This window comes from Rattus norvegicus, chromosome 15, assembly GCF_036323735.1.
Source record: "Rattus norvegicus strain BN/NHsdMcwi chromosome 15, GRCr8, whole genome shotgun sequence".
Taxonomy (NCBI): Eukaryota; Metazoa; Chordata; class Mammalia; order Rodentia; family Muridae; genus Rattus; species Rattus norvegicus.
In genome coordinates this window covers 57,547,714-57,572,908 of record NC_086033.1, presented here as the reverse complement: position 1 = coordinate 57,572,908, position 25,195 = coordinate 57,547,714, and the positions used below count along the sequence as shown (strand labels likewise).

Genomic DNA, 25,195 nt, shown 5'->3' with positions numbered 1-25,195 from the left:
CAGGGAACCAATGTGAGAATTCTATCAATTTCTAAGTATATCTATCCCAACTATACATTCTGGAACTGTGGTAATGACCTCAGGATGTGTTCAGAGACCTACTGGACCAACTGTGAGCTGGCCATCAGTCAAAACTCCATTACCTGTCCTCCATAAGCCCCTACTTTAACTGGAGGGCCACAATGTTTCTTGGGGTCTCCTGAGATCAGTGTCAATTCAGAACCAGTATCCAATAGACCTGGAAAGTCTGGTTATTCCCTTTCCCCTAGTGTACAGTTATCCTGTAAAAGGCTGTAGGTTCCTCTGGGGAAGAACTGGAGAAAGGCTACCATAAAACTTTTTGGTGTCATATCAAGATCCTTCCTCAGGGGAACCTGGTCACCCCTTCATTCAAGGGGCTCTAGCTCTGCAAATGGACTTAAGTCTGGAAACTGACTCACTGGCTGAGATTGCTTTTTGCCATGATCCAATGTGGCCTTTCTTTCGTTTGTTTGAGAATTTTCCTGCTTATACAGATCAAACAGATATGTAGTAGGCTTCCTATCTATTTCATGCCTGGAAACACCATGACAGATTAGCCAGTTCCAAAGGTCCCAACGAGTCATGCCATTATAAATTTTACCTCTCCTGTGCTGACCATTATGGGCTATGTCATTATAAATGTTGTTTTGTCTACGCCGTCCATTATAATAACTATGATCACCTTGTCTCTGGAGATTCAATGCCCTGTTACCTTGGGGCCCAATTAAACCCATTGCATTTAATTCATCTAATTGAGCAGAAACATCTCCAATCCTAAGGTCTGGCACAAAGAAAAGGGCAAGAACAAAACCCTTCAAATGTGCTGGTGCCCACCAGGATTCATGAAGGGCGTATCTTCGGGCCCTCCCATTGTGGAGGATTAGGTTTTACACAACATATTCACTCTAGCACTGCAGTTTCCCTGAGCCTTAAAATCCCCTCATCAACACTAAGCCAAGGATTATCAGGCACCTCCTTTCCGGTATCACTGTTTGATAAACACTTCAGCCAACCATTCAAACACACTTCTGACATCCTTTTTAACTGTGTGGGCTTCCATATTGAACCTAGAATCTCCACTCAGAGGACCCACGCCAATCAACTCAGCCTGATCTCGTTTATGTTCCTTCCACCATTATCCCACGCCCTTAAAATCCGTTCCCAGACATAGTCCCCAGACTTCCACTTGAATGAATTAGCAAACTCATTAAGCTACTCATGGACTACACTTTCTACCTCCCCTCTAGGGGCCAGTTTTGCCTTGAATCTGGCTATAGATCTAGAAGAAACTATTGGTGGGCCTTGAGAAACATCAGTATTGTCTGGCATTTTCTTCAGAGAAAGTCACTGCTGGTTTATCAGACTCTGAGGGATTAATTTCCTCATGTGAAAAAGGATTATTTCAAGGGGTGGACTATAGTGGCTCTTCCTGGTTGTCAACCTGACTCTATCTGGAATGAACTACAATCCAGAATGGGAAGGCTCACCTGTGGTCCTGATCTTGAGGCTCAGAGATACGAGTTTCTGACCTGGATCTTGGCATGGAGATCTTGAGGAAAAGTGGCTATGAATCTCAGGCAAGGAGATCTCTGAGTTCAAGGTCATCTGGGACAAAGCAAATTCCAGATCCAGGCACAGTGGTACACACCTTTAATCGGGGTCATACCTTCTGCTGGAGAGGACATTGGAAGAAGATGCTTTCTTATTCGTCTGCTTGCCTTGTGGGATTCAGCAGCTGCTAGATGCTTGGACTTAGATTCACAGTTGCTGCTGACCATTGTTGGAGAGTTGGACTACAGAAGTCATCAACAAATTCTCTTACCCATGAGTTCTGTGACTCTAGAGAACCCTAATACAGCCCCTAATTATTGTTTCTGTGGCTAAAAGCTCAGACCAAGGGGTTGGGGATTTAGCTCAGTGGCCCTGGGTTCGGTCCCCAGCTCCGAAAAAAAAGAAAAAAGAAAAAAAAAAAAAAAGCTCAGACCAAGACTCAGTGCTACACTAAACATCCAGTGTAGTCATGGGCTGGCTAAGACTTTCTATTGGTTTAATCCCACATCCAAGCAGTCTTCTCTGACGAATACCCCACATGTTCTAGATGGTGAAGGTATTTACTCTTGTAGCTTGCACGGTCTCCTTCTAGATAGCCACCTGGCTGCTCCTTCACACCCACATTTAAGTGGCATCCTGCAAAGGTTTTCACAAACACTGTAAGGCCTTTCTCATCCCATTGTTCTACACATACAACAAAGTCTAGGATCCACAGGTACTCGGAATCTGTACCAAATCTGTAGCAAACTCAACATCAGAGAGATCAAGTGGTACACACCCCTGTCTGTGCAGTGCTGTGGAACTGTGGTGCTTGTTATTCTTCTCTAAGTGGTTCTAGCAATAATTAGAAGATAAGTTGTAATAAATTTAAAAAAAAAGCCTCGATAATTCATGAGGTAAATTCCTGGTCTTCTGAAATAAGACCACATATGAAACACAAGGCACACACCAGGACTCAGCCATGCTGCAGAACATTGCAGGGACAATTGGGAAAGTGTGACTGAAGGGGTTGGAAATCTTGTATGGTGGGGCAAGCCTCAAACTAGCACTAAGAGGTTGAGGAGTTCAAGGTCTAGCTCTCTAGAAGCAAAACAAACAAAAAAACCCCAAGATGAAGCCAATATCTGTGGTGTGCTTGCTAACCCCATAATCCTTAGATTCAACCTCAGGACCAAACAACTAAGCAAGAGACACATGCCTAGAACATAGGTGGCAAAGGCAAGGTTATTCAGCTATTTAAGGCCAACCTTGGGTTTATAAAAAGCTATCTCAAAAACAAATCTTGCCAGCCCGTTAAGGCTCAGCTGGACCTGCCTTTGGTTCCCAGCGCTCATGGGAAGCTCCAGCTGCAGAGAATCTCTCCTTTGACTCTATGGGTGTCTGCAGTCACATGTACAAACCCACACACATGCGTGCATACTCATACCACTGGCTTCTTGTCCTCCTCCCCTACCAAGCCTCTGCTGTCTTTGTTCACTTCTCTAGGGCTAGCACTAGACTTGAAATTTTCCCAAGTTCCTTCCACAAAAATGTAATGGCTGACAGTGGCCTCAAGACCCAGTAACAGCACTTCAAAGACAGCCAAGTGGCTTCCTAGACACAGCAGGACCTCCCCTTTCATCACAACACCTAGCCAGGATCCAGTTATCTGAACTTCACATCACAGAGGGGTGCTAGCACCTCCTTAAACTTAGCTCATTTTTAGACTTCCATTGCTGGAGAAACCTTAGATGGCAAATGAAGTTTAGTTTTAGCTTTAGGAGATTCATTAGCAACAGCAAGTACGGGATTTCACAAGTTCAAAATCTATTTTTAGGCAACTATTCTATCAGGCATATAAACAGTTACTTCTACAGAAGATAGTATGCTGTTCTGTTTCTCAAGATCCAATCCATACAGGTCTCGTGGGCTAACGTCACGCCATGAAGCATGGCTGCTGGCTTCCTCACATCGCATCCAGTCAGGTACCGACTAACCCCAACCTGAAAACAGCCAGCACTCGTGGTCTGTGCCATGTCTGTACAACTCTAAGGTAGTGCAGGCCAGCTTGTTAACCGCTAACTCTGGTTACCAGGAATCTGACATTAGTCCAGGAGACGTACGTAGTTCTACTTCTGAAAGAAGCAGATAGTATTCGTTCCCCGCTAGGTGGTCTTTTGTGCGTTTGGTGAGCTCTTTCTTCCACTGAAGGTGATGAGTGAGGGTCCACTTCCCATCTCTCCTTCAGTGCAACTGAGACTCTTGTGTCTGCACTTTCCAGTCCCGTGGAGTCCCCACTGTAGCATTAACTCTAGAGGTTTAGCTTCCTAGGATGCTCAACTGGGCTCTAGCTTCTCAGACACAATTATAGCAAAGAGGAGTTCTTGAGTGAATTTAAATGCACTTTATTTTTAGACAACCCACATGACATGTTTTTTTTTCTTTAAAAAAAAAAAAAAACAATGCCTCCACTCCAAATAAATCACGGTCAAAATAAAAGCTCAAGATGATATCAGTCCCATTTGTCCTAAGTCCTGGTGTTGTATGGATGGTAAGCAGCAGCCAATTATGGTGACAGGCGATAGATCCAATTTGTTACTGGAAAACAAAGAGATGGCATTAATAACTACCCTCAGCCTCAGTGTTGTCACTTTCTTAGTGTAGAGATGTACTCCCCAATTCAATCTGGACTGCCACAAAGGCAGGCAGGAAGCGAAGGGAGAGTTTCCTTTTGCATCCTAGTGCAAACCAGAAGAACAACCATAAACTGTTCGAGGTCTATCAGTGGATGCAGAACACCCCTCACGGAGTCTGCTGACTCTATACTTTGCTCCACCCCACTGTCCTGGTGCCCACCCACTCTCTAGTCCGTTCTAAGCTCACCTACTTGGCTTGCAAAACAAGCCTCCAAAATCCAGGACGAGGAACTTTTGTTTTACCCTGACTCTACCAGTCCCTTATATAACAGACACTGTTGTATTCCTTCTTATTGAAGTTAGTAAACACTAAAAAGAAACATCCTGTTGAAATGGACTTGAACTACGGTGGGGCAGAGACACTAGCCCCATTTCACTCATTCTGCATGAGTTTATACCAGGCTAGTGTCAAACTCACACGACCCTAAGCACTCTACACAAGCAAGCCCGTCTATCTCCAGAACCTTTTCATGTTCAAGGCACTAACCTTGTCAGATCCCACAGGATAAAGAGCCCAAATCTCACAATCTACAAGGCCTACTACCTGCAGATGGCAAAGAATCACCACACTCCTATCTTTTCTAATTTAACAGATACTTACACATTTTTCCATCTCTAAGCCATCCTTAAAGAAAATCATGAATGGAGTCACACCATCTTCACGGTAGTCCAGTAGAGCAACCATGCCATCTGGATTCATGTTTTCACCAATAAAAAACTTAAGAAGAAAACCTACAATTAGACTGTCACATACACACAAACATAAAAAGGAGATCCAGAATAACCCTAGCCAACATTTGGAAAGAAAAATCTTTGGTACTCAAAAGTAACACATGCTACCATATGTTGGCACGCACTTTTAGTCCCAGCACCTAAGCTGCATTGACAGGTAACCTCTGGGTTCAAGGCCCCCCTGGTCTACAGATAACCCAGTCTGAATGAAAAGAAAGCAATGTCTACCATTTTAAATACCAGCTCCTTGCCCACTGTGGTGCTGTATGCCTTTAACCTCAGAAAGCAGGGGTAGCTGGGCCTCAGGGTGTTCCAGGACAGCTAGAGCCATGTTTTCTGATCCCACAGTTAAGGTTATACAACCCTTTGGTTTATTCACCTGGTAGTTATTGAAATTAGCAAGGATGTGCTTAATTTGCTCTGCAGCTCCAGTCATAAAAGGCTTTACCCTTTCTGGTTTCTGTTCTTCAAGTTTGCCCTTGAGTCTAAAACAGTAAAGTAACAGGTCATCAGAATACTGAATTGAGAAAAAAAAATCATTTTCTTCCAGTAAAGTAAAAGAATATAAGCCTCAACAGGAAATGGCTATGAGCAAAAACAATGATACAGTTTACTAGGTGTCAAGAAACCACTTAAAAAAATTCAATCCCAGGCATCTTAACTTTTAAAGTAACTGTTACTCTTCAAAGCTAAAGCCAGCTGGCTGGTCCCAGTATCCTCACATTATTGGAAAGCAACTTCACTGTATAACAAAAGGTTCTCCTTTCCCCAGTCCTTTATAACTAAAGTCCTAGGACCCTGACCACCAACACAGGGTGCTTACGTCACTTACGATTTCATGTAGTCTTTGATATACTTTTTGTAGGCCTCTTTTGTGAAGCTGGTTTCTTGTAAGTGATGGTTCATGACAATGTCAACACCGGTGACTACTGTGCTTTCGGTACCTTCGCCCTCCGGACCTTCAGCGGAAGCATTTCCACCAATGAGTGAATCATCGATGGCACCCTCTGTTCTACTGACCATCTACATTTAGAAAAAACAATTTAGTTGAATGGGGAGAAAAAAAATCCTATACGCCGGCAACGATCTGTTAGTTCCCTGAAACATTTTAATCTCCCCCAAAATAATTGCTGCCCTGACCGAAAGCCGTGGTCATTCTAACCAAGCGGAACCAAGTTGCTGTGGGTTCTCTCGGATCGCCACGGGGTTAAGAGCAGACAGCGCAAACATATCTTGGAGACAATATGTCCCTGTTCGCCCGGAAGGAGGATGGCGCTGAGTTCGCGGACCTATTTCCAGGCTCGGCTCCGCCTCCACTTTTCTAGAAAAACCCAAGGCCGGAAAGAGCGTCTCCTCCGCCTGGAGGCGGCTGGAAGGATTGCACGAGCTCCAGCGGCCTCCCCGCAAGCTCAGCCCGGCCGGCCGGCGACCGGCCAACCTCCCCACGACGTCCTGCTCACCTTGCCCTCCACCTCCAGGCACAGCCCGTCCGCGATCTCCCGGATCTTGTAGATGTCGGAGAACAGCTCGTCATCTGTAAGGGAACAGAGAGCCGTCCGTCAGCGGGCGAAGGCCCGCCATTTCCCGCGCCCTCTGGGCGCACGCGGCGGCTCCCGGCCCAAGCTCTGTGCTCGCGCCCCGGCCTCCCCGAGCCCACCCGCATCCAGACCCGCGGGCGGCCGGGACTCACGGCTGATGAGGTCCCGGTAGATGATCATGGTGACGGCTGGGGACAGTGGCGCTAGCCTGACAGCGCGGAGCGAGCGCGGTGCAGCCGGAGCGGCGCTCGGGGGGAGGGGGGAGCGGGCGGAAAAGGCCGACTCGGGCGCTTCCCAACCTCATATAGAGGGCACGCTCATCTACGTCATCGCCCGCTGCGCCCCCGGAACTGTCGTAAGCGGTGACGTGGCACGCAGAGCCACGCGGGGGCGTGGCCACGTCATGGCAGTACAGGGGAGGGCGGCGGGCATCCGGGCACTTCGCCGAGACCTGGGACACAATACGGAGTTTCCCTGGGTGCGCTGTGCTCAGGAGCGGGGGAACGGGGAGCACGCCCAGGGCATGCTGGGACCGGAAGGGACTTGAGATGGACGGAAGACCTGAGGCTAGAGTCGCTACCCGGGTGTGGCCGGGGGATGATTGCATCCGTCTCCCTCCCTCCGCGCCGCTCCAGTTCCCACCCCTTTCTCGGAAAGAAAGTGTCAGCAGAATTGGATGACTGTTGTCGGGTACGCAGCTGAGCCTGCGGGGACTACACTACAGGATGGGGCCCGGCAGGTGTCCCGGGTCCCCGACATCCGGCCCAAGGCTGCTCACGGACTTCACCCGGTTTGCCTAGGGAGAGAGGTGTCGTGGGGTCTGGTCTTCTAGTGGGTTTCGAAAGTCAAAGCCTGCGGTGGGTCTGGCGCTCTTCGCTGGCCTGTCCTGCTCTTGGTCTCAAATGGTGTCCTTTGCTAGGACAATTCTGTATTGTCACTTTTATCCCTGGTGATGCAGGATTAAACAGACCAAAATGAGAAGCTTCCCACTTGCCCGGGTCACTTGAAGGGCTTTCACATCCACTACGAAGTACAACAAACAAAATACAACTTCTGGGGTTGGGGATTTAGCTCAGTGGTAGAGCACTTGCCTAGGAAGCGCAAGGCCCTGGGTTCGGTCCCCAGCTCCGAAAAAAAAGAAAAAAAAAAAAAGAACCAAAAAAAAAAAACGTTCGGGTAAACACGTAATGGCAGCATGAAATCAGAGTTTCTTCCGTTCCATATTTGGCTATAGTCCGTTGTATCCCTAGTGTTGCAATTTTTGCATTTTAACAATGACATAGCCAACCTTGCCTGCCCTTGTAGAAAACGTACTAGTATGTCAAAGGAGAAGGCAATTCAGACTCACAAAGTGTTATGAGCACAGAATAAATCATTCAGGAATAAAACTCTTGCGAGAAGATGGGGTCTGGGCTGGAGAGATGGCTCAGTGGTCAAGGGCACTGACACCTCTTCCAGAGGTCCTGAGTTCAATTCCCAGCAACCACATGGTGGCTCACAACCATCTGTGAAGAGATCCGATGCCCTCTTCTGGTGTATCTGAAGACCGCTACAGTGTACATATAATAAATGAATAAATCTTTAAAAAAATTATTCAAAACACTCATTTACATTGCTCTCAAACATTATTCTCTGGCTTTTTCTGTTATTTTCTCCCGTTTTATGCCCGAATGTATTTTCTCACATCATTAAAAAGAAAAAAAAAACATGGTGGAAGAGAGCTGAAGACTTAAACTTAATCCTGGCACCTTCTCTGTGTTACCAGTTATATGATTTCAGGAAAGTCACACTCTTTGAGCCTTATTATGAAGTGGAATTTCTGTGAATTTAATAAGACGAGTAAGTGGCTGACAGGCTTAATAAATTCACTCACTAGTCACTAGTTTACTCAACCCTTAATTTAAAATGTGGTGTTAAATGCTGTGCATGCCTTTAACTTGGGACCCAGGAAGCAGATCTGTTAACTCAAGGTGAGCTTTGTCTGCATAGCAAGTTCCAGGCTAGCCAGGGCTACAAAGCAAGGAGGGAGGAAGGAAGGAAGGAAAGGGGAGAGAGAGAAAAGAGAAAGGAAGTAAAGAAAAATGGAGAGAAAGAGAAAGAATGAACAAAAGGAAAAGAAAAATCACATCTTCTTAAAGTGAAGGTTTTCAAATTACTAGGAATAGTCCCCGTTTGGCTGGTTCCTTATCCACTTTTTCTGGACCCAATTAATGAGGAGCATTCCAAATTCATCTAGGTTCTAACCATCAGACCACACCCTGAGTGACACTTTCTACTCCAGCCTGTAAGGTACTTCTCACCACAAATGCTATTCCGAGATAAGAATGGTGGGCTCACACATGTAATCCTAGCCCTATTGAGGCTGAGGCAGGAGAGTCTTGATTTCCTGGCCTATCCGGCCTCCAGAGTCAGTTTGAGACCAGTTTGGGCTACAAAAGCAGATGAGTGAGAGGAGAGGTAACTGTCAAGTCTAAAAGAAACTGGGGACAAATGGCTTTTGGAATTGACAGTAATAACTTTAGGGATATTATGAAAAAAAGTTAGGAATTACATAAGACTTCTTTAACCTCATCAATTCAGAGGCAGAGGCGGGAGGATCTCCTTGAATTCAAGGCCAGCCTAATTTACATAGCAAGCTTCAAAACAGCCAGGATTACATAGAGAAAGGAAAAATTTAAAAAGAGAGCTTTTAATTGTCTGTGAAAATAAAAGGCAAAAATATGGGGGTCCCTGCAAGTGTCACAGCTGGAAGAGTAGTGATTCTCATGAAGCAAGAAGGAAATCTGATTTGACAGACTTAGATGGTGTTGGTTCAGACTTCCAGACTCCGACCCTAAGCAACTTATTTTTGACATATTTACAGTACAACTTTGGAAAAGGTTTTTTTTTTTTTTTTTTTTTAAAGACAATTATCACAAAGTTTTAAGGCAATGACTACATTGAAACTCCTTTGTTCCACACAGTGATGGCGCATGCCTTTACTCCCAACACTGGGAGGCAGAGGCAGTTGTTTGAATAGAGGCCAGCCTGGTCTACAGAGCAAGTTCCAGGATAGGCAGGACTAGCCACACAGAGGAACCTTGCCTTAAGGAGGAGGAGGGAGAAGTGGAGGAAGAGGAGGACCATGACAACAATAGGGGGAGGTTCCTTTGCAAAGTACCTGTGTCCTCTTCTATAAGAATGGGTTATATTGATTGAAAAGCTGCTCTGGGGGCTGGGGATTTAGCTCAGTGGTAGAGCGCTTACCTAGGAAGCACAAGGCCCTGGGTTCGGTCCCCAGCTCTGAAAAAAAGAACCAAAAAAAAAAAAAAAAAAAGAAAAGCTGCTCTGGATAAGGGTCTAGGGAGGAAGGGTATGGGAAAGGCATACTAGTCCTCTCTCGCAAATACATGGTACATCTTTTGTAAGAATGGATTCTATTGGGTTGGGGATTTGGCTCAGTGGTAGAGCGCTTGCCTAGGAAGTGCAAGGTCCTGGGTTCAATCCCCAGTCCCGAAAAAAAGAAAAAAAAAAAAAAAAAGAATGGATTCTATTGACTGAGAAATAATTCTCAGGAGTCTGAGAGGAATCTGGAATAAACATAATAGTCTGGGGGATTTCGGTGATACCGGGCCCTGCCAATAGCAAAGATAACTAGATCATTAACTACATCTAACCCCAGCTTTCTGGGCAGAAACAAGTGTAAAGCCCTTCCGCTGAAGAGAAAAGCCTGCGAGTTTAAGGGTCCTGGTTTCCCTAGTGCTGTGAGCGTGAAGACCTCGTTCCCTCTACAAAAGGTACAGGTTGGGGGAGGCAGCTTAGCCAGCGAAGGGCTTGCTGTGCAAGGTGAGGACCTGGGCTGCACGCATGCCAGCTCTAATGGTAGGAAGCAGCATGGCAATCCAGGGGCGTCCAGACACTCTGGCTGTAACTGGGAGAATAAGGAAAGCGATAGGACACACCTGATGTGGGCCTCTGGCCTCTCTACAACGGTGTCTTAGGGTTTCACTGCTGTGAACAGACACCATGACCAAGGCAAGTTTTATGAAGAACAGCATTTACTTGGGGCTGGCTTACAAGTTCAGAGGTTCAGTCCAGTATCATCAAGGTGGGAGCATGGCAGCATCCAGGCAGGCATGGTGCAGGAGCAGCTGAGAGTTCTACATCTTTACCTGCAGGCCTCTAAGAGAAGACTCACTTGCAGGCAGCCAGGATGAGGGTATTAAAGCCACACCCACAGTGACACATCTACTCCAACAAGGCCACACCTAATAAGTGCCCCTCCCTAGCCCAAGCATGTGCAAACCACACAAATTTCATGCACCCTCAAGACCTCAGAGGCACTAGTCAACCAAAGACAAACTGACATCAATTGTTACCTTCTCCATAGTTTGTTTCTAAGACTTTATCCTCTGGTAAAAAGGAAAGGAAATTACAATCTCTGGGCTCCAATTTACTCTTTTTTCCCTCTGGTCTAAGAATCTACATTTCTTCTTAACTTTTCCTTGGAGCACATCATCTATCAGCATCCTATCTGGTTTATTTTGTTTCTCCTTCTGGGTCACATAGAAACCAGGGAGGCAGAAATCATCTGTCTTGCCCACACCCAGTCCCTAGTGCTTGGATCAGTGCCTAGCTAGGTTGCCCATTAGTGACTTAAATGAATGAACTTGAGGCCAAACCTAATAATAGCACGTGTGAGCAAAGCCATATTCTATCCCAGCAGCCTGGGAGGCTGTTCAAGTGGAGAATGTTTTTCGCCCCCCCCCCCGATTCCTGAATAGCCAGAAACTAGGTTTCTGTGGTGTAAAGTTACAGTGAACTAGTAGCAGAAAACTATGTATCTTTGTCACTTAACACATAATGTACATAATGCAAGTCAGCATGTACCTGCATGTGCTGGCTTACACATTTGGCACAATTGATCCCAGCACTTGGGAGGCAGAGGCCAGCTGGTCTACAGGGCCAGGTCAGCCGGGGCTATATAATGAGACCTCATCTCAAACGCAAACACCTGGCTATAAACATACGTGTGTCTGTGCAGACGTACACCCAAGAGTCTGGAAGGACATGCAGCCAGAAGATAACTGGCTGAGGGGTGGTGGCTGGGTTGGGGAACAGTCAAAGGGAGAGCTTCAGTGCTGATTGTATCGTCCAGGCGTGCTTCAGTGCCCTTTGTCCATTTATATTCTTTCCCTATACATACCAAACAATGACACAAAGAAGGGGTGCTGTGTCTACTATGTATAGACAATTTGTAAGAAAAATTGGTCAAATAAGGAGCATAGATATCTGAGGGGGCAAAAGGAGTTTCCTAACCAAACTGTGTAGCTGGGTTTTCTGATGCCTTCATAAATATGGTGTGTGTGTGTGTGTGTGTGTGTGTGTGTGTGTGTGTGTGTGTGCGCGCGCCCATATATGGGAATAATCCAATACTATTTTGATCTGGAAAATTAATTATTGTGCTAAAAATGGCAACCAGTCCTTCTTAAGGAGAAGAGAAGGCTGCTTGTCAACTTGCTGCAGGAGAAAGATAACTTAATCTTCTGCTTTCCACTCTCTCTCTAATATCGTCTAACAGGTGGGAATTAGAGGTCACATGATGTGGAGAGCATGTGGATTTCTTAGCGCTACCCCATGATTGCTTGGTAGCTGCTCTAGTTTGTGTGCAGCACAACTTCCTTCAAAAATTATCGAGGTAGCAGAGCAGTTCTGGCCATTCCTTTAATCCCAGCACGCAGGAAGCAGAGGCAGGCAGATCTCTCTGAGTTGGAGGCCAGCCTGGTCTACAGAGTGAGTTCCAGGACAGCCAGGACTACCCAGAGGAACCCTGTTTCAAAAACAGTAACAAAAACAAAAACATTAAAGGGTTTGGTGATGTAATTAGTAGTTTGTAATGCAAATGAGTAAGACAAAGCCAGAAAAAATGAGATGTCAGTAAGTCTACAATTACAATTAGAGGTGAGCTCTAGATTTGAGTGCCGGCTTTTTAGCAACCAAAGAGAAATATAAGTCACTGAGTCATTATTAGCACAGAGCTTTGTGGTATAGGACTGTAATCAGCGACAGGAGCTGAGGCAAGAGAACAGCCTGGATAATTTAACATGACCCTGCCTCTAAATTTAAAAAAAAAAAAAAAAGTCATGTGATGGCTATTCCTGATAGTCAACTTGACTACATCTGGAATGAACCACAATCCAGAACTGGACAGCATACCTGTATCCAGATCTCGGCATGGAGATCTTGAGTCTTAATGGCCCTGGAAGGCATTCCTTTAATGCCAGGAGACTGAGGCACGCAGATCTCTGAGTTCAGGGTCAGCCTGACTCAAAGCAAGTTCCAGATTCAGATATAATAGTACACTCCTGGGCCACACCTTCTGCTGGAGGCCTAGATAAGGACTTTGGACTCACTCTTCTTTGCCTGCTTGCACTTACTCACCAGTACATCTGTTGGGATGTGTTCAGGATTTTAGCTGAAACAAGTAGCCTCTGTTGGAATATGCCTAGTCTATGAACTGAGCAACTACGATCTTTTGGATTTCCCATTCACAGCTGCCCATTGTTGGGTTAGCTGGATTTGAGACTGGAAGTCATTAAATTCCCCTCATAGGTCAGTCCATAAATCCAGTGACTCCAGAGAACCCTGACTAAGACTCTCAGCCACCATGGCTATTCTTGAGTTCCACACAGTGGGACATTTTAGGGACTACGGTGCTAAAGTCCCTTCTAGGCCAACACACAGGGATGGAGTCACCAAGGTGGGTTCACTCCTCCCGTTGAGAGCAGGCAAGCCAATGAGTCAGGTCTAATTGCATTTCATGCTTAATTAATAAGTGGACAGGACTGAAATTCTAGTTCGTGGGTCTGTGTGCATCTGTTTACCAAAACAAGCATTAGATGGCCCTCCGAAGTACAATGAACAGTGATTTTTTTTTTTTTTTTTGGTTCTTTTTTTCGGAGCTGGGGACCGAACCCAGGGCCTTGCGCTTCCTAGGTAAGCGCTCTACCACTGAGCTAAATCCCCAGCCCCCGAACAGTGATTTTTTAAAAATTTATTTATTTTTATTTTATGTACATTTGTGTTTTGTCTACACGTGTGAGGCAGTCCAATCCCTTGGAACAGGGGTTTCTGATATCCCTGAGCTGCCATGTGGGTGCTGGGAATTAAACTCAGTATATCTGGAAGAGCAGTCAGTGCTCTTAACCACTGAGCCATCTCTCCAGCCCGTTTTTTTTTTTTTTTTTTTAATTAAAAAATTCTTTTTTTTTTTTTTTTTTTTTTTTTTGAGACATGGTTTCTCTGTGTAGCCCTGGCTATCCTGGACCACTTTGTAGATCAGGCTGATCTTGAACTTAGAGATCCACCTACTGGGGGATTCCATGTGCTAGGATTAAAGGTGTGTGACACCTTTAATTCTAGCACCTGGGAGGCAGAGGTAAGAGGATCTTGTGAGTTTGAGGCCAGCCTCGTCTACAAGTTGCAGGACAGCCAGGGCTGGGCTGTCACATAGAGAAATCCTGTCTCAGAAGACAAAACAAAAACAAAAACCCCACAAAACCAAACCAAACCAAAACCCTTTCTCAACAAAACAAAGTGTACTAAACATATGGCAAGTGTCCATATTTGAAGGCCCAGTCAATCACCTACCCCAGAACCCCGAGCTTTGCTCCTAGAACAGTGTTTTTTTTTTTTGGTTTTTTTTTTCGGAGCTGGGGACCGAACCCAGGGCCTTGCGCTTCCTAGGTAAGCGCTCTACCACTGAGCTAAATCCCCAGCCCCTAGAACAGTGTTAAAGAACACACCATATGCGTTTATCTGCCTAAATCGACCTACATAGACACAGATACTCTCCATCCTAATTTAGCTCACTGATATTTTTTAAGTTAGCATCAGAGTATCAGGCTTGACTCTGGCATTTTCGCACACAACAGATCATTTCACTTTGTTCCACTCATTGTGCTCTCCTGTCCTCCCCCTCATCCCTCTGTGTTCCTGTGAAGGGTAAACTTGGTTGTCAATTTAACGGGCTTTAGAGTCGTCATGGAAACAAGCCTCAGGGCAAGGCTGTGAGGATTTTTATAGATTTGGTAAATTGAGATGTGACGACCCTGCTAAAGGTACAATCAAGAGAAAAATTGGAGAATAAGTAAGTAAATAAATGGCCAGGTGGTGGTGACACACGCCTAATTTAATCCCAGCGCTCAGGAGGCAGAGTTAGGTGGATCTCTAGTTCCAGTCTATCCTGGGCTACAGAGGAGTTCCAGGACAGCTAGGGCTATACAAACCCTGCCTCAAGCAACGGCAAAAACCCCAAACAACCCCCCCTACCAAAAACAAACAAACAAACAAACAAAAACCCGGAAGGAGGGGGAGATGGGAGGAGGAGAGAAGGGAACAGGAGGGGACTGGAGCGGGGGTTGGAGGAGAGAAAAGAAAAGAATGAACAACGCAGCTACTCATTTCCGGTTCTCGGAACTTGGGACCGCTGGTACTGGCCTGAGAGGAGGTAGGTGAGTTGAATTTCGGACTTGTCTCTGCTATGGCTTAAGCTGTGTTGAGTTCTGTGCGCACTAGGGGGCCACCACTGCGGTGGCTAAAGTAGCTGGTAGGGCGCCCAGCTGCCTTGGGGACGGGACTAAGTAAGCAACCACAGCAGGTGGAGGTCTTCCAAGCGCAGCTTAGGCTGCTGAGGGATGTGCTTAGCGAGGAGCTCGCAGAAGTTTCAACTATAACATTTCTATAACAGTGACAGCAGCCTAGAGGATGCCCTGACCCCACTGCGGACACAGGCCGCCAGACTCCAGGGTTGTTCTCAGCTAGTGAGATCAGCTCCCAGCAACCCAGAGCTGAGTTGATTTTCCGCCGTGCGTTCACTTCCCGATTCCTGCTACCCATTCTGGGTCCCACCCTTCCATTCCACTCTCCATAACTGCCTCCCGGAGTTGCTTCTCATCCCGGGGTTATGACAGGTTAAATTTGGAGTCCTTGGCTTATGGCTGGGGTTACTTCCCTGTTCTTTTCTCGGGCCCTCAAGGTAGCTCAGTTACAAACAGTAGATCCTTTCTGTGAATGGCACACAGCATCTGAATCATACAGAGGGATTCCTGCCTTCTGCTGACCTGTCACTGAGGTATCATTGTCTTACCAAAGCTCACACGTAGTTTTGAGGCTTGTGAGCTTGCTATGAGGGAGGCCCAGAGCCACCTGGTCAGCTTTCTGCGGGCATGGAGACATATTCCTCTTCTCTGTGAGTCAGGGGTCCTTTCCTTTCTTTTTAAAGATTTATTTTTTCTATATGAGTACACTGTAGCTGTCACCAGAAGAGAGCATCAGATCATATTACAGATCTACCATGTGGATGCTAGGAATTGAACTCAGGACCTCTGTAGTCAGTGCACTTAACCACTGAGCCATCTCTCCAGTCCTTTCTTTCTTAAGCCTTAGGGACCCCTGCCTGTCACCACCTTTGAGAAATTTTAATCTGCGTATCTCCTCCCTTTCTTTCCACTAATGCACAAGTGGAGGAATGCAGATCTCGTGGCCTGTCTATGTCCTGTCCGGATGTGTGTCGTTCGCGTTCCTGTGTTCTGTGTGGATTTCCGGCAAGGATTTCCTGCTAGATTTAGAAGTTCAAGAAGACTCAGATTTGGCTGTTGGGTAGCTTGGGTTTTCTATTAAGAGGCTGCCATGTCAGCTTTGGCTCTTCTTTAACTTTAAAGTTTTGCTAGCACGAGGTTAGGCCGCCCTGGATAACCTCAGATCTCACTTCTCTCGGTTATTGACTAAAGCAGTTTCCTGAAAGTTCAGATGGAGCTGTGCTTGAGAGGGCAGCGTCTCTAATCTCCCGGCTCTGCCTCCTCCTACTGTTTCTATGGCAGCATCTGCTCTTGGACTTCCTGGCTCTGCTTCCTTACATGCACTTTCTCTTCTTTTTTTTTTTTTTTTTTTTTTTTTTTGGTTCTTTTTTTTTTTCCGGAGCTGGGGACCGAACCCAGGGCCTTGCGCTTCCTAGGTAAGCGCTCTACCACTGAGCTAAATCCCCAGCCCCGCACTTTCTCTTCTTAACATTTCTCTAACATTGATCTCTCTCTCTCTCTCTCTCTCTCTCTCTCTCTCCCCCCCCTCTCTGACACACACACACACACACACACACACACACACACACACACACACACACGAATGAGCCATGGGGTTCATGTGGATGTCAGAGGGCAATTTGTGGGAGTCAGTTTCCTCTTTCCATCATGTGTGTCCCTGGGATTGAACTCAAGTCAGCCTTTTACCCGCTACTTTTCTATTGCTCAAGCCCTCATTTCTGCAGCTCACCCAGTGGCTGCCCCATCATCCTCAGTTCTTCTTCTGTGGACTCCTTGCCTCGCAAACCTTCAGTGCTTCCCAGCCACTATGAGTTACTTGGGACTTTTCCTGTTCTCAGGTCCACGAGTGCTATGGTTTGAACATTCTTTCTCATCACCAGAGTTCACACGGAAAGCCCCAGTGTGGGAGTGTTGAGATGCCCTCAGACCTTTAAGAGGTATTTAGGTCAAATTGCACCCACCCTTATTGTTGTCCTTTATAAAAGGACTGGGATGTGTTGTTCAATAGATCTCGGTATGGTGAGGTGGGAGGGGTGCCGGGGTGGGGGAGCATGCTGAGGCATCCCTTCTCTCTGAGGTACCAGCCATTATGAGGCATTTAGTATAGAATAGAGTTTATTTGGGGGCATGGGAAGAGGAGTTGAGAAGGAAATAGAGGTAGAGAAAGAGAGGGGACAGAGGGGGTTGGGGATTTAGCTCAGTGGTAGAGCGCTAGCAAGGCCCTGAGTTCGGTCCCCAGCTCTGAAAAAAAGAAAAAAGAAAAAAAAAAAGAGAGAGAGGGGACAGAGGGGAGGGGAGGGGAGGGGAGCGGGGAGGAGGAGGAAGAAGAGGAGGAAGAAGAGGAGGAGGAAGAGGAGGAGGAGGAGGAGGAGGAGGAGGGGAGGAAAGGAGGCTGGCCAGGAACACATGGAGAGAAAGTGGGGAGGGAGAAGGGGGAGAGGGAGAAAGGAGTCAGGGAGAGGGAGAGAGAAAAGGAGCAGAGAGAGCAATGACTGGCCAAATAATCCCTTTTATAGCAAGCCAGGCCTACCTGGCTCTTGCCAGGTAACTGCTGGGCAGAGCCTAGAAGGAATGCCAACACGCATGAAGGACATAATTCCAATTTAGGGGACTGAAACTTCTTATTCTGAAGAACTGTTTTGGTTACCACGGGAGCGGAGCAGGGGGAGGCTTTTCTTCCTTCTGGTGTCTTCCATGAATCAAAGCAGCATGAGCCCCTTGCCAGCTATGACTGCTGGATCTCCCAGCTTCCAGAGCCAGAAAGCCAAGCACACTTTGTAGTTTTTACCTTTGAAAAGTACTTGTGGTTGTTTGAGTAAGAATGACCCCCATAGACTCACAGATGCGGATGCTTAGGGAGTGGCGCAGTTAGGACCTGGGGGCTTGTTGGAGTGGGTGTGGCCTTATTGGAGAAAGTGGTAACTGGGGGTGGACTTTGCAGTTTCAAATGCTCAAGGCAGGCCCTGTGTCTCTCTCTTTGTGCCTGCTGATCCAGATTAGAACTCTCAGCTACCTCTCTGCCTGTCTGCATGCCAACAGGTCTCCCACCGTGATGATAAGGAACTAAACCATTGTGAGCCAGCTCCAAATTACATGCTTTCCTATATAAGAGTTGCGTGGTCATGGTGTCTCTTCACAGCAATAGATCATTGACTAAGGCTGGTGGTGGCGGCAGCAGCAGAAGCAGCAGCAGCATGTGGAGGCAGAGGCAGGAGAATGAATCTCTGAGATCAAGACCAGTCTGGCAGTGCTACGCAGAGAACCCCTGTCTGAAAAGAAAAGAAAAAAGTTAAAACAAACAAACAAACTCCCAAACGAACAATTAAGACAGTACTCAGTTCAAATGTTCCATCGCGGCAACAGAAATCAGACTTAGACGGTAAGATGTTCTTATCTCCCTTTTCAGCTCAGATGTAACCCCATCTCACAGGCTTGCTGTTCTCGTTGTGTTCAGCTGGCCGTGGTGCTCCGTTGACGATCCTCAGGAGCTCGATTCGGTATCGCTCCGCTCTGTTTGTAATAGAAGACTCAGAGACTTAACAGCTACCCACCATGCCTGTTGCCATCTTCCAAGAATCCTCCTCGTTGACTTTAATGAGAAGAAATTCACATGAATGAACACACATATGCACACATAGACAGAAACATAGACAGTTGGTTTATGGAGTTCACCAGGCTCAATACAAGCTTTAGGTGTTCAGGCCTCAGGGATTCTTCGGTTTCTCTGCCAGTGACACTTGGGATGTGTCCTACTGCCAAGAACCTTGGCTTAAATCTTCTGGGCCTAACTCAAGTTATCAGAGGCAATCTGAAGACATTTTCTGTCCTCAGTGTGCCATGTGTTTTGATCCTTGTATCTGGGCAGGCAGGGCGCTCTAAAATAGTGCTCAATGGTTAAGAGCATTTGTTACTCTTACACAGGACTTAGGTTTGGTTCCCAGCACCCATGTGGTGGCTCACAACGGACTCCAGTTCCAACCAATCCCAGTTCTACCAGCACCCACCCTCTCTACACCTCCTCCGGTACTAGGCACACACATGGTGACTAATACATGCAGGCAAAACACTCATACACATAAAATAAACAAACCTAAAAGATTTTTTTTAAAGATGAATCTATTCTATGTATGTGAATACACTGTCACTGTCTTCAGACACACCAGAAGAGGGCATCTGATCCCCTTACAGATAGTTGTGAGCCACCATGTGGTTGCTGGGAATTGAACTCAGGACCTCTGGAAGAGCAGCCAGTGCTCTTAACCACTAACTCATCTCTTTAGCTCCAGAAAGATGTTTTAAAAGCCTGGTACATGACAGCTTATTGTTGCTTTGTGTGTAAAGCACTTCCCAGCACTGGGTACGGTGGCACATCCCTTCAATCCCAGCACCCCAGAAGTAGAGGTGGGCATATCTCTTGAATTCAAGCCAGCCTGGTTTATAAATGGAGTTCCAAGACAAATTCCAGGAAGAATTTGAACACCAGGTCATGCTGTGGTTTTCCCCAGCAGGTCTATTATGGGTCAGACCTTTATGCCTCAGTCACATCTCTCCAAAGCTGTCTATGCCTTATCATCTGAACATGATACGGGGTACCTTGGCTGTGCCACATCATATAAAACTCTAAGCAAATGCATTTGCTGTGCCCTTTCCTTGACAGACTGACCTTTATTAGTGCTTGTGGTGGTTTCTATACGCTGGGTGCAGGCAGTGGCACTATCAGGAGGTGTGGCCTTGCTGGAGTGGGTGTGGCTGTGTTGGAGGAAGTGTGCCTCTGTGGGGGCAGCCTTTGAGACCCTAGTTACCTGGAGGTCAGTCTTCTGACTGCTTTCAGATCAAGATGTAGAACTCTTGGCTCCTTGTCCAGCACCATGTCTGCCTGGATGCTGCCATGCTTCCCGCCTTGATGTTAATGGACTGAACCTCTGAACCCGTAAGCCAGCCCCAATTAAATGTTTGCCTTTGTAAGAGTTGCCTTGGTCATGGTGTCTCTTCACAGCAATGAAACCCTAACTAAGACAGTATGATAAAAGATTCATTGATCTTGCACACACACACACACACACACACACAAAAGATTCAGATCGGGGCTGGAGAGATGGCTCAGTGGTTAAGAGCACGACTATTCTTCCAGAGGTCCTGAGTTCACTTCCTAGCAACCACATGGTGGCTCACACCCATCCGTAATGGGATCTGATGCCCTTTTCTGTTGTGTCTGAAGACAGCAACAGTGTACTCATAAACATAAATAAATAAATCATTAAAAAAATAAATGATACAGATCTACATTTCTTTTCTTTTTTCTTTTCTTTTCTTTTTTTTTTTTTTCAGAGCTGGGGACCGAACCCAGGGCCTTGCGCTTAGCAAGCACTCTACCACTGAGCTAAATCCCCAACCCCGATACAGATCTTCAAACAGCAACTAAATATCTACACATTTGTGCACACAATGTACTCATGGGCAGATATGCATTTCTGAACCTAGTTTAAGAATTCCTTTAGTTTAAGAATTCTTGTAGCAGCATAGTTAGCAAATGCATGTGTTTTGTATGAACGACAGATCATTCACAGCAGAGAGCAGGTGAGACAGCCATGTTTTGGGGTGTCATATGTGTCCCCAAGTTTAAATCCAGAACGCCAAGTCACACTGTAACAAACAGTAGTCTCCTTTTCCCTGCCTGTGAGGTCAAGCGGAGAGTGGGAACCCAGGCTTGGTATGTCTGCTCTCTGTTTAACACTTTGATACATGGTGTCTGTTTCTGACTGATGAGCAACAGGTGTTTGCTGCTTCCCCTTGGCTTCTTCTGTCTGATACTTTCAGATTCAGCTCCCCACCTCCACCCTTATTCATGCCGGTGCATATGTATACACTCGTGCTTGTGGAGGTCAGAGACCAACCTCAGTTGTTCACAAGCCATCTACCTTGGTTTTTAATTTATTTTGTTAATTTTTAAAAAATATTTTATTTATTATATATGAGTACACTGTAGCTGTCTTTAGACACACCAGAAGAGGGAATCGGATCCCATTACAGATGGGTGTGAGCCACCATGTGGTTCCTGGGATTTGAACTCAGGACCTCTGGAAGAACAGACAGTGCTCTTAACCACTGAGCCATCTCTCCAGCACTCAGAATTTTGCTTAAAGATGTTCTCTATCCCCTTCATTGTTTTGACATGATGTTGGCTTGCAAGGAGGCAGGTTTGCACGAAGATATTCCAGGTAACTCCAAGCAGACTTGATTCAGGAGTCTGAGTGGGCCCTTGGTGTGGGTCTGTGTGCAAGACAGATGCGATACAATGTTTTCTGTAGGGAGCCTGTTGAACTTGGGTGTTGAAGCTGGACTACTTAAGAAGGTGAGCCGTGCCTGCCAATCTATAGTACTTGTAAACCACAGCCTCCTTACCAGCTCCCTGGCTTCTGCTCCTCCTTTACGATGGATGCTGCAGCCACACTAGCTCCCTCTGAGTGCCCCAAAGGAGCCTCCACGAACTCAGTGGGAACTTCCCTCTGTGTTTCATGCCTAGTTCCTTAGCTCTGAGCCAGCCCCAGAAACAAGCCATCCTTGATCAGCCTACTAAAAACAGGTCCTTCAAGATCCAATTCTTTTCCTTGTAGCACTGACCACCATTTTTCTGACTTTTAATTTTTTTTTCTTTTTTTTTGGAGCTGGGGACCGAACCTAGGGCCTTGCGCTTGCTAGGAAAGCGCTCTACCACTGAGTTAAATCCCCAACCCCTTTGACTTTTAATTTTTTTCCAGACAGAGTAGCCGAGGCTCCCTGAACTCACTATGGAGCCTAGCTGTCTTGGAACTCCCAGTCCTCTTGCCTCTGGCTCTCAAGTAGCTAGTTAATTTGTTTAATGTGTTACCATCATGAGACCATAAATTCTGCCGGGAGGAAGTTCATGTACTGGTTCTATTGTCAGAATAGACTTAGTGCCGGGATATAGCTCTCTAGAACACCAGCCTCAAACTTACCCAGTGTAACCAAGCCTTGGTAACCATGCCTTGGATTTCATCCCCACAATCTCTAAGACAACAAAGTGGTTAGGATTCACTGCACATCTAAACACACTTTTTGAGGAAATAAATAAAGTCTAGTCAACTGTACCCTCCACCCACGGGTGATCTCAATAGTTGAATAAACGATTGTGTGCTTGCTTTTCTTCTTCGAGTGCCTTGCTTATTACTGTTCTAATTAAAGGCAGTTTTTTAAAATGCCAGTGATTGAACCAAGGGCCTCTTGTGCAGATGGCATCCCACGGAGCTAACCCTCGGCCCGAATTCTTAATTCATTTGTTTGTGTGCTCGTGTATTAATAGATTTGATTGCTAAACATTTTCTCAGCAGCATATCTGCAGTACTGGCTGAGATCACTATAGGAAAGGGCTTTTCATTTTCTGTATTCTGAAGCGATGGGAGAGCATAGCTGGAGTGAAGCATTAGTCTTAGGAGAGGAGAGAGCTGCAGTTGCAGTTCCACGTGTGCCTGGCAGATGGCGATGTCGAGATCACTGAGAGCGATTCTCAAAGCTGAAGGGTGACCACTTCTGACCGCTTTCCAACTCCTGGATGGAAAAGCCCTGCAGAACTAGAAGATAGGTAGAAGGGATTTGGAAAGGTTCTGGGAAAAAAGTCGGGTTTCTGGCCGGCACCCCCAAAGGTTCTAGTCCCACAGGAATCAGGCGGTCCCTGGGCTATCCTCTGAGGGTGCTCCCGCAAATTAAGAGGTCTGGAACCCATTGGGAATTCCTAGGTCCTTCTCAGCTGACTGAGTGAGGAAGAGATGCATCTGGTTCCACTCTGAGTCTGTTATTTATCTGTGTGACCTTTCCTGGTGTACCCGCCCCACTGCTACTAGCGGAGCGCAGGTGATAAAGATGATGCCGTTACGTCTGCCGCCCAAGTTTGCTTCAAGGCTGAAAGGGTATCCGGCTGTTGGCAGCGAGGATTTAAGGCTGGTTTACTCTGAATCAAAGGCAGGCGTGGCTGGTAAAGAGTTCTCTCTGTTCCCGTGGGGCAGGACACTGTCCAATCTTGTGATTTGAGAACTGGCAACGATAGTAGTTGGCCCAGGGGCGCAGCTGGGCTATCTCTGCTTCCTCTGCTCCCAGAACCAACCCTGACTGGAGCTTCTAACTGGAGGGCCTTTACAGCATCTAGTGGGACCAGGGTATTTCCTTAAATTTTCTTAGTTTACTATTATTTTTGCTCGTGTGTAGGTGTTTTACTTGCATGTATACCTGTATAACAACATGTGAGCCTGACAGAAGTCAGAGGTATTGGATTCTCCAGAACTGCAGTTGGAGTTTCTGATGCTCCCCAGTGCTGCGAATCAAACCCCGGACCTCTAGAAGAGCAGTCAGTATTCTTAGCCGCAGGGCCATCTTTTCTAGCACCCCTAGTGTATTTCTTTCTTTCTTTTTTTTTTTCCGGAGCTGGGGACCGAACCCAGGGCCTTGTGCTTGCTAGGCAAGCGCTCTACCGCTGAGCTAAATCCCCAACCCCCTAGTGTATTTCTTGAATAAAGGAGATTGCGTTTAGGAAGGCTGACATAGGTTCACTGAGGTTCTTGCCTGCACACATAAAGGTTTGGTGGTGATTGGGGGAAGGGGGCTCGTGGGGGTGATTCCTGCTCTTCTTTGGGGTCATCATTACCATATTATCCAATAGCTAAGGCTTACAAGAAGGAACATAGATAGAGTAATAAAACGTAATAATACTGAATGCCATTGTTATATTTATTGCCTGGACCGCTCCACAGGGTCACGCAGGCCTTACACCTTCTTGAAGGGATTGTTCAAAGGGTTTGAAGGGTTAGGGATACTTCAGTAAGCAAAGATGCATCCCAGGGGGGAGCCCGCTGAACACAGTCACACAAACAGGATGATTTTTGCCCTGTTTATGGCTGTGTGTCACGGAAGGTCTCTCCCAGGAGGTGCCATGAGAAGCGCCCCATGGGACCTGGGAGGAGAGCCCCTGGAGAGGGGGAAGGCAGTTATCCAGAAGGACTGGGCAGAGGCTGGCGCGGGAGGGGCTGGCAGTGTGCTGAGCAGCCAGGGAGCTGGAGGGGAGGAACTCGGGACTGGTCGAGCCTGCTTGTCCAGCTCTATCCTGGCCTCACCCTGACACAGGAGCTGTTTGCCTTTCCCCTGGGAAAATGTCACCAGGGCAGATGGGACTCTGGAGTAGCGATGGAAAGTTTTGGAAAACAGATGTGCACTGCGAAGGTTGGGTATTATATAACTGTTTTGTGCACTGAGGCAAGGCAGACTGAGCGGTGGCCTCCATTTGGTTTCCTTCCAAACATACCCCTTGTGTTCCTGGATCTGTTGCTGCCTTTAATCTGTCACTGTTCTCACACCCACTCCAGTGCCCAACTTGGACTGTCCATTCTGCCCAGTTCTGTTCTTCACTGGTCTTCCTCAACCTACTTCCTCTCTCCTGGCTCAGCAGGGAACTGTCTGAGCGGCTCTGCCACAGCCCTCATCCTGTAAGTTCTCGGGTTTCTAGTCCCAATGAAATTAGAGCTCCTTCCTATTGGGTAAAGGGCTATCTCTAGCTCACACCCATTTCCTATCGGGTAAAGGGCTATCTCTAGCTCACACCCAGGCCTCCCTCTTCTGTGAATTAAATGATGCCAGGGGAGCTTTCCAGTCATATCTGAGCCGAAGTTTCCCCTTCAAAGACTTCTCCAGGACTAGGGAAGTATCCTAGTAGGGACACTTACAGTAGGGAAGTGTCTTTAGTTTCAGGACCAGACTCTTTCCTTTAGGACTCAGTTAAATGACCCTTGCCCTCACACATCTCCCTAGACACTGTCTGGAAGAGAATCTGGCCCAGTTTGTTCCTTTCATTCATGTGTCTAATAAGCCTTGTGCTGGGTAGTCTTATGTCAACTGGACACAAGCTAAAGTCAACTGTAGAGGAAGGAACCTCAATTAAGAAAATGCCTCCATAAAATAGGGCTACAAGGAAGCCTGTAGGGCATTTTCTTAATTAGTCGTTGATGGGGGAGGGCCCAGCCCATTGCAGATTGGGGCTGGCCCTGGGCAGGTTCTATGAGAAAGCAGGCTGAGCAAGCCATAGGAGCAAGCCAGT

General features: G+C 46.7%; 1 protein-coding gene, 1 long non-coding RNA gene and 1 other non-coding gene across 14 annotated transcripts; 1 reads left to right on the top strand and 2 right to left on the bottom strand.

Annotated features, from left to right (window-relative positions):
* Positions 1-3,940: 3,940 nt before the first annotated feature.
* Positions 3,941-10,692, bottom strand: Tpt1 (tumor protein, translationally-controlled 1). Of its 5 annotated transcripts, none has more exons than XM_063273910.1 (7): positions 10,574-10,692; positions 6,670-7,463; positions 6,440-6,513; positions 5,812-6,002; positions 5,359-5,464; positions 4,849-4,965; positions 3,941-4,149 (listed from the first exon to the last, which is right to left on the bottom strand). In XM_063273910.1, the coding sequence occupies exons 2-7, from the start codon at positions 6,695-6,697 to the stop codon at positions 4,147-4,149; spliced, it is 519 nt and encodes a 172-aa protein (XP_063129980.1). In that variant the 5' UTR covers positions 6,698-7,463; positions 10,574-10,692; the 3' UTR covers positions 3,941-4,146. The 5 variants fall into 5 exon arrangements, with proteins under 5 accessions (XP_063129980.1, XP_063129979.1, NP_446319.1 ...); XM_063273909.1 differs by having other exon boundaries at positions 6,670-6,968; positions 10,574-10,687; NM_053867.2 differs by lacking the exon at positions 10,574-10,692 and having other exon boundaries at positions 6,670-6,765.
* Snora31 (small nucleolar RNA, H/ACA box 31) lies at positions 4,216-4,345 on the bottom strand. The gene has a single exon (XR_005494449.1). It is a non-coding gene; the product is annotated as a small nucleolar RNA SNORA31 (small nucleolar RNA).
* Positions 10,693-14,872: 4,180 nt separating the features above from the next.
* Positions 14,873-20,061, top strand: LOC102552389 (uncharacterized). Of its 8 annotated transcripts, XR_005494116.2 has the most exons (4): positions 14,873-15,009; positions 16,935-17,033; positions 18,136-18,475; positions 18,551-20,061. It is a non-coding gene; the product is annotated as an uncharacterized LOC102552389 (long non-coding RNA). The 8 variants fall into 8 exon arrangements; XR_010058210.1 differs by having other exon boundaries at positions 18,236-20,061; XR_360060.5 differs by having other exon boundaries at positions 18,136-20,061.
* The last annotated feature ends 5,134 nt before the right edge of the window (positions 20,062-25,195 follow it).